The sequence below is a fragment of the Helicoverpa zea genome, chromosome 29 (genome assembly GCF_022581195.2).
Source record: "Helicoverpa zea isolate HzStark_Cry1AcR chromosome 29, ilHelZeax1.1, whole genome shotgun sequence".
Taxonomy (NCBI): Eukaryota; Metazoa; Arthropoda; class Insecta; order Lepidoptera; family Noctuidae; genus Helicoverpa; species Helicoverpa zea.
This window is the reverse complement of record NC_061480.1, coordinates 1,818,892-1,827,888: the sequence shown is the minus strand read 5'-3', so window position 1 is coordinate 1,827,888 and position 8,997 is coordinate 1,818,892. Positions and strand designations below refer to the sequence as shown.

General features: G+C 40.3%; 1 protein-coding gene across 2 annotated transcripts in view; it reads left to right on the top strand.

The window, feature by feature from the left end:
- The first annotated feature begins 278 nt into the window (after positions 1 to 278).
- The window catches only part of LOC124644336 (probable tyrosyl-DNA phosphodiesterase), a 48,252-nt gene continuing 39,533 nt past the window's right edge, over positions 279 to 8,997 (top strand). For both annotated transcript variants that reach the window (XM_047183645.1, XM_047183646.1), the window contains exons 1-6: positions 279 to 411; positions 503 to 601; positions 1,064 to 1,220; positions 1,829 to 2,022; positions 2,801 to 2,980; positions 4,165 to 4,267. In XM_047183645.1, coding sequence (XP_047039601.1) covers positions 375 to 411; positions 503 to 601; positions 1,064 to 1,220; positions 1,829 to 2,022; positions 2,801 to 2,980; positions 4,165 to 4,267 — 770 coding nt within the window. In that variant the 5' untranslated portion in view covers positions 279 to 374. The remainder of the gene's footprint in view (positions 412 to 502; positions 602 to 1,063; positions 1,221 to 1,828; positions 2,023 to 2,800; positions 2,981 to 4,164; positions 4,268 to 8,997) is intronic.

The window sequence follows — 8,997 nt, the reverse complement described above, 5'->3', positions numbered from 1 at the left end:
CTCTGCTATCACTCGCACCTCCCACGCTCACTGGAAGGCCAGTCTTATGGTTTAAACTGTTGGTTGCTTTCCAAAAGTCACTAAAGTTTTTAGAGGCACGACATTCTGAAATAATGTCCATTTTTAGCCGTTCTTTATTATTGTGCACAATTATGCACAAGGTTTATTTAAAACATGTAAGAGTATGTTTTGATCAATTTTATCTTATAAGCCTTCCTCATGGAATTAGTAAGTCCTGGACGTCCGATTATCCGTCTAACATAAGTTCATGTCATTGTCACTCTGACATCAGCCCATTTGATTTATTAAAATTTTGAATTTGAAGTTGCCACTGCACTGATAGAAGGATTTAAAAACATAAAAATACTATAAATATGAGTACACCGAGTAAGCGAAAAGAAACTATGGACGGTAAGCTTTAATTACTGTGTTAAAAGTCTTAATTACAACTTGTATTTGGCGCCAATTTTGACGAATAATACACGTTCTTCTCAAATTTCAGATAAACAAAATAGTAAAAGGCCGAAAATGCAGTGTCCTTATGCAGATAAATGCTTCCGATTAAATCCTATACACTTTAAGGAGTATAGCCATGAACACTGTAAGTTTTGAAACTATTTTTTATAAAAGAAAGTTCGCCATATGGAAAGTTTACAGAAAAAGAGGTTGCTTGCTTGCTCCTTACAAAACTATAAGATATCTTTAGAAAGAAAATAGATTGTTTACTTAGATTTATCTTTACATTAATTAAAAAAAACTAGCTTCTACCAGCGTGTTTACCCGTGTCTCTTGATAAATACCTAATCTATGCAGTGTGCATTTAGGATATAAGTGGTCTATACATGAGTCTTTCTCTACACATACCCTATTAATAAATATACAAAATATTTTTTTTTTAAATTGTGAAATTAGTCTTGAGATTAGAATGTTCAATGAAAGCAAAATCATTTAATCAAATTAGGCTGAAATTAGCACTTTTTGAACATCCAAAAAGCAAAAAAACAAACCCTTAACCATTATTAATATACTAGACTAACCAAGAAGTATTTACTCATAATTCCAGTGGAATCCATCCTGGATTCGTACACGGGTTCTGGAGACTTTCCGATCCCGTCCAAGCTGCAGAGCCAGAAACAGATGTACGTGGATCAACTGAAGATGCTTCTACACCAGCAGTTGTACACTCCCGGCAAGAACTTTGGCACAGAACTTAGTGCTGGGTGAGTTAAAAAAAAAGACATCTGCCGAGCCTTCAAAGTCAAAGTTGTTTATTGAAAGTAGGCTAGTTTTTAGCACTTTTTCACGTCAAATTTACAAAAGGACAGCACCCCCAAAATGCCCTCCTTTCACCACTTCCTAGTGTTATGGCTGGGAAGAAGAAGTGGTGAAGAACAAACTTCCCAGCAAAACAGCTGTCTATTACAATTTAATTATAATTAAATTACAACTTATACAATTCAGCCAGGTCAGCTTCCATCAGCACCGGAGGCAGTCGTGTACCAGTGTGCCACATTAAGTGATTGCCTAATTGATCTCTTCGACCCAGTTACCAGGGCAACCCAACACCCTTTCATGTGACTGTTTGTCAGACTTACTGGTTTTTGTTTGACTACCAATAACAACCGCTAAAGACACTCAATTGCTAGCTTAGCCAATTTATCGTGTCTTCCAAAACATGGAAGAACTCGTCATGTCAAGAAGGTGACCCATCCACAAAGTGACCGCGGCAAGAGTTGCTTAAAAACTTGCAACTTTGACTTAGCTATGATCTCTTCAATTAAAAGTTCCCTAGTAATTAGACATTAAAATGTTCCTTCTACATTCACAGTGCATCAACATCAACAACGTCAGAAGATGTAAAACCTCAGAAGAGGCCAGAAGAGAGGAATGTGACCCTCAAACCAGTCTCACATGAGAAGCAGCGGGAGACTAGCAAATCTCCTCATGATAGAGGGGGAAGTGGTACTTCTAGAAGTAGAAGTGGAGAGAGTAAGGGGTCTTCTAGTGGGAGTAGTCAGAAAGGTAGGTTATTTTTTTTTAGTTAGATTCCCTCACACCTCCCCCCTTATCTATACTAATATAATAGCAGGGTAACAGTTTTTGATTATATGTACCCTAAAAGCTCCGTAATTACTGAACTGATTTGAAAAATCTTTTCACTCTTGGAAAGCTACACTATTTATGAGTGGTAATGGCCTATTCACATGACATAAAAATGTCATGCGCCGTGTAGCGACGGCTTAAGAATACATATGTCGCTACCCCTTCTTCCAGTGGGTGTCGTAGAAGGCGACTAATGGAGTAAAAATGCACCGAACACCAGTGCGAGAGAAGGAAAACTCGGAAAAAACCCTCTACCAACCCGTCTGGCCAGCGTGATAGCAGTAGGCTAAATTCCTCATGTGCAGAACAAAAAAGCCACGGCCCCTAGTTCCCGGCAGTCCCGCTATTCCCGGTCATGGTGGCGACCGTGGTTACGGCGGGGCAGGGGGTGCGAAGAATCTCCGGGTTACGGGAGGCCACCAAACAAAACTGACTCTGGCGACGTACAACGGCCGCGCGCTACGGCTTGACTCGCATCTGGCGCAACTCGAGGTGGTTTTTGAAGGTCCACTCAAAGCTTGTTCTTTTCCAGGCTCTACTATAGACTATCTGTGTACCTACCTTTTATATTTATATTGGTTCAGTCAGTCCTTTCGGCGTGTAAGCTCGACAGGTAGACAGACAGACACATTCCCATTCATAATATTTGTAAAGATTGTAATAAGTAGGTATGTAATTTTTTTCATAATATTTCCAGACAGTGACTACCGTCCCATAGTGAACCCGACTCGGAGACCAGAAGACTTCCTTTCCGTGGTGCTGCCAAAAGGCAAGATGGCCGCCAAGCATGCAGCGAGTGCTCCCTACTACATATTCTATACCACCATTAAAGACGCCAAGGAAACTCATACACAGCCGTATTCTATTACTTTTCAAGGTAAACCTCTTACATCTTATGCGAGCCTAGTACCTTTTGCAAGACTTTCAATTTTAAAAAAGAATTTGACATGTTCTTTCTATTCTAATTAAGGCAAGTAAGTCCTTAGAGATCTCTTTAACTTTATGTGCGCCTAGTACTTTTAGCTGATCCTTTTATTATCTGCCTAGCCTTCCATGAGGTTTTTGGGTGGGCATTCGTCTCACATGATAGCATCTCTTGTGACTCTTGTGAGCCTAGTACTTTTAGATAAGCTGTTGTACCATTTGCCTAGCCATTTTCAATTTAATGTAATCTGCTATCGCACGAAGAAAAATTATTCACAACCTTTCTATAATTTTTCAAGGTAAATCTCTGAAAATCCTCTCTATCAAAATTGATCACTTTTGTTTTTTTCAATATTTTATTTACATTTATTTACAAAGTTATATACATAGATATTTACAACACAAAAAAAAACTTTCTTAGTAGAACAATTAAAAAAAATATATATATATATACACTATATCTAAAAGGCGTCAAAAAATTCATCCCCATCGCTGTCAACTGGGAGCGTACCCAAGAGGCTGGCAGCATTACCTCGTTGGATGGCCATGCTGATCCTTTGTCCGAGGTAATAGCCAGCCTTTTGGTCACGAGAAGCGTCAACCAGCCGCCTAGACAGGTCTTTAAATAGGGTGTGCGCATTCGGACCCCACGACCCGAGGGTTTCAACCCCAAACGGTTCGAAAATATAGTTGCCGACAAGGCCTCTATATTTCCGCCGCTTGAGGTTCTCCGCGGCCGCAGCGGCAGCAGCAGCACAGCACGCAGAACTTGGAAGATGGGATGGCGCTTTTGTTTTTATAATATTAGTGTGATTGTTTTTTTCTACGCCTTTATAAGGTCAACCTGTGTGTAACTATGTAATGGAATCTAACGTAACCAATTTAACCATCTTCCAAGGATCGTGGCGTCATGAAAATTAGCAGCTGTATGTAGTTCTGATGACAATACAATAATATGGTACTGTCGAACTGATCTGATGATGGAACCGGAAGATATGAACTGGACCTTCATATGCAACATCGTATCATAGCTGTGTTTGGAATTGTTAGAAAAACCTTGTAATGAACTTTAACCATATATTTTTACGTGTATTTTATTATATTAGGGTTTTTTTAACTATTAATTGATTATTTCAGAAATCCTGGACCGCAGTTTGGGTGAGCTGAAATGTTCGTTACAAATCAACTTCATGGTAGAAATAGGATGGCTGTTGGCGCAATATTACTTCGCTGGCTATAGGTGTGTGTGTATCACTATTCTTATACATCCTTCCCTTCTCTCGGGAACAGGGGCCCGATTCTCCTAAGTTAATAATGTCAAAATTGAATAGAAATTGCATCACAATAGCAGTTTTAACCATATCGGGCATTCTGCTACTAATATAAGACCAATCATCGTATTCCAACGACATTGCTATTTTGGTGATTTTGGTCTAACGGTAGTTTGCTCTACAATCATATTGCAATCGTAAAGCACGCAAAATGATTCATTATTGAATGACAGAAAAGGATAAAAACATAATATATTTCAAAGAAACAGTTGCGGCGTAGCATCGGGTGGCACCCGGGGCGGAGTTGTTGAGCAACCCCCTCCCCCCCCAATATAATTACGTAGTTAAAAAAAATCATACCGAATGAACATAAAAGTACCCAAACAAGTTTGAAAAAGTACCGCATAGTGAAGAAGCCGCGAGCGTAGCGAGCGCGAAATTTGAGATTTTTGGGACGCAAAAAGATATGTAAAGAAAAGTACCACAAAGTGTAAATCGCGAGCGCGGAATTTTTAAGGATTTTAACACAAAAGTACCCGAACAAGTTTGAAAAAAAAGCACTGTTAAGTGAAGAAGGCGCGAGGGTAGCGAGCGCGTAATTTTTGATATTTGGGACGCAAAAAGATATCTAAAGAAATTAGAGAAAATTACTGTAAAGTGTAAGGCGCGAGCGCAGCGATCGCGAAATTTTTGAGTTTTTCAACACAAAAGTACTCAAACAAGTTTGAAAAAAGAACACGACCGCAAAGTTAAGCAACTGCGAGCGTAGCGAGCTTAAAATTTTTAGAGATTTGGGACACAAAAGTCCTCCACCTCCGCTTACAAATAGCGCCTAAATAGCTTAGAAATATCCACTGTAAGGTGATTTTTTTAATTGTTATTTTTGAGGACTCTCTAATTTAACTCAGAATTAAGCACAAATTAAAAGAAACCGTGACTGAAGCGAGTGTCAGTTGTTTTTGCTACTTCGCTGCTTTAACTTCTTGCTAGGTTGAGGGGTCCTGCGTTTACCCTTAAAAGTAAGCGCAGAACAATTTAGAAATTAAGAGAAGTCCGGAATTTTTTTTTCTAACTTTGAAGAATTAATTTAAGTAATTAGATAAATGCAAAAATACAAGAGAAGGGTGACTGTCGAACTGAGAGGGGTGACCGCCTCGATGTCTCACATATGCACTGTTGTAGTTTTGTTTAAAATTTGAATATCGCGCAGAAAATGGTAGTGAACCTAGGCTTCGTAGATAAGAATGGCACCCTTAGTGACTTGTCCTTTCTGCCCGCGCCATCCTGGTCGTGCAGATATATGTCGACCAAGATGGCACCCCCCGAGATGTGGCACCCGGGGCGGACGCCCCCCCCGCCCCCCGCTTACGCCGCTACTGCAAAGAAAAAATAGCGGAATGCCACATACGCTTCAATCGTAATTGAGTCGTGATTGGATCGCAGTCGGATGTGTAACGTATGTCGCTAAAGTAATATAGCGGAATCGTGCCCCTGTCCTCGTTAAAATATAGCCTATGTTCACCGGGATTATGTAGCTTTTCAATACAGAAAGAATTTTTAAAATCGGTGCAGAAGTTTCGGAGCCTATCCATTTCAAACAACCCAACAAACAATCAAATCTTTCCTCTTAATAATATTAGTGTAGATATATCATCATCATCATCATCATCATCATCTCAGGCATAGGACGTCTACTGCTGAACATAGGCCTCCCCCTTAGATCTCCACAGATACCTGTTGGAGGCGACCTGCATCCAGCGTCGACGGCGACCTTTATAAGGTTGTCTGTCCACCTTTTTGGTGGATATAGGATGCTGCATAAGCTTGCAATATACAGGGTGCTACATAAGTTATCAATATATAGGGGTGTTAAAGATTTTTCTAAACATTAAATTGAGAAAATAATCTAAAACTTTTTTTGTTACGATTTTAGGGATTGGGCAATTTCTGATGACAATAAAAATACAATATTGTGTAGCTAAAATGCTTTATTTCGTTCGTCTAAAAACATTAGTTTTGTCAATTTTCAGAAAACACTCTTCTCTATTCTATTCTAAATTGAAATTTCAACTTTATTTCTATACGGTTAGGTTTCATTTTTCCTCGTCGTGTCATCTGTACAGCCCTCTGGACAATGGCCTAGAAGCTGATATGACTTAGCTTCAGATCCCCGTCCACGTCGAGGTGTGTGATGCGATCGAATGGTAAGCGATGCTTGAACTCGCAGAAGGAATTTCCGTTCATTTTCACCTGGGCATAATAATAATTATGATTAGAAGGCAGAAGGCAGTAATCCTTGATACGGCGCGTATTGTGAGGAGGTTTCTGGGACCCTAACCACCGGGACCTTGGACCCTGTGCCCGAAATCGGTGGCCATCTATTTTTTATATTTTTAAATGCTTTTTATTTTTATATTAAATATTTAAAAATGTAATTTATATGTTGAACAATATATAAATGATAATATCAAATTATGATTAAAGTATTCTCCGTGAAAGTTCACCTCAGTGGACACAATAATCTGCCGGGGTTGCGGGATTGTTCGCGCGAGTTACCGCGGCCCTGGTACATAAAAGGCCTACGACGGAGCACCACGGTTTTTAGTCAGTAAGGGCCTTACTACAAAAACTTTAAACCCTGTTTTACACTTGTCTAATAAAATTTTGGCTGCAAAATGAACCATATGTCAACGTCATAATTTGTCATTTTTTTAGACAAGGCATAAACTGACGTTTAAAAGTTTTTGTGGTAAGACGGTAAGAGTCTGACACTCCCTCACCGCTGCTAACCCACAGCGGGAGGGGTCATTTGATGATTTTTGACGTCGTTAAAAAAAAAGGAAAGATGGGATTTTTACATTAACAGTAAGCAAAACAGCAGGTACATAGAATATTGAATATGTCAGTTTTCTTAAAACAACCATTTTTTGAATTTTTTGCTATGAATATTTACGTTCAATTTGCTCTCAGCGGGAGGGGTCATTTGATGATTTTTGACGTCCATCCGCTTGTTCACGTGTGACGCCCGATATTAACGAAAGATATGTTTACCAATGGGTTCATTATGATATACCTTTGATGGTGCCAAAAAGACCGGCCTGAAATCCATGGGGTATAGAAGCTATATCATATTATAACAAAAATAGGTTATGTTGATTTTAAACATTTACATCAAGGAACATAGAAAAACAATATACACTAACATTATACAAGCCAATAGTAATATCCCCATAGTTACAGAGATGGGCTGGCGATTAATACTCCAGATACGATTAAGCACTGACCTGACCGAATGGTCGGCCCAAAGAGTCGGGTGTATTAGGGCGAAGAAAGTAAATGTTCCTCGTCCCCCGCACTCCCGCATGTTATCGCGCTACTTTCTTAGGAGATTTTCCGTTATGGCACCTATTTTTAACGACATCAAAAATCATCAAATGACCCCTTCCGCTGTGTGTTAGCAGCAGTGAGGGAGTGTCAGACTCTTACTGACTAAAAACGTCGTGTTCCGTCGTAGGCCGCGTATGTACCAGGGCCGCGGTAACTCTTCGCTAGCATTGATATACAAAAACCCAAGATGCAGTCTCGAATAAAAGTAACGCTCGAATGTGTCCTCAACCACTAACTCTGTCTCTTTCTATAAGGTACAAGCTTATGTCATTGCAAGTTCAACTTTACGCGAATTGTTTAAAGTCATTATTACAACGCACTGTACTTAAAGCAATAAAATTGGGAGTATGCCTAAAGTTTTGTGAAAACAATTTCTAATTTTATTATTTGTTACTAACGTGTTTTTTACTATATTTTCATTTTATTTTATTTTTTTATATTATGTTAACTGTATTTTTAAGTTTTTATTTTTCATTTTAAATTTAAGTTTACGATTTATGTAATTGGCTGTTAAAGCCGTGTAAGTCGAATAAATAAATAATAATAAATAAAATAAGCCCCGCAGGGCATCTGAGGCGGATGACGGGGAGTAGCGACCCCGCGGGGCTATATATCCGAGTGCTCCAGGGAGAGTATACTGTCCCCCATCTCCGGCTTGCCGGAGTGAAGCATGACGGGGGATAGGTCTCCCGCCTCTTGGCTTGCCTTCATCGGCCGGTCAGAGTGGAGTCGCTAGAGTAGAGTTGGCAGCCCGCTCGGAGGGTGGGTGCCTCGTGGTAAGTGGCGAGTGGGCCGGTGATGCTGGACCCACAGGGAGCGCGTGATCTGCGTTTGAAGTCCGCCGAGGTATCCTCACCCTTCAGCCGCTCGTGTACCTGTTGCCCTCTTGTTGCTATTCAGTGACTGATTCCCGGGGGCCCAGTAAGTGAGTTGGCGAGTCTCCACCTGCCATTTTTACGTGTATTTGTTACATTGTTATCGGCAGGTGCCATGGTTCCTGTGGTTTCCCCATTCCTAGTCCACTGGCATCCCATCACAATAGCCCAAGTGGTTTTCATCCATAGTTAGCAATAGTTTAGCACAGAACCGGGGATTGTCCTTGGGTGCATTTCTATAGTGTATACAGGGATAATCGTCGGTTTTGTGTCACCATTTCATTAAAGTTGTCTCAAAAGGGCTTCAGCGTGTTGGCTTCGGCCCCACGTTCGCCTCCCAAAAATCCGGGACTCTATAGTCCCGAGGTCTGGTAGAGACATACAAAATAAAATAAAATTTTACGACCGAAGTGGTCGGCTAGGAAGGGCACGCCACC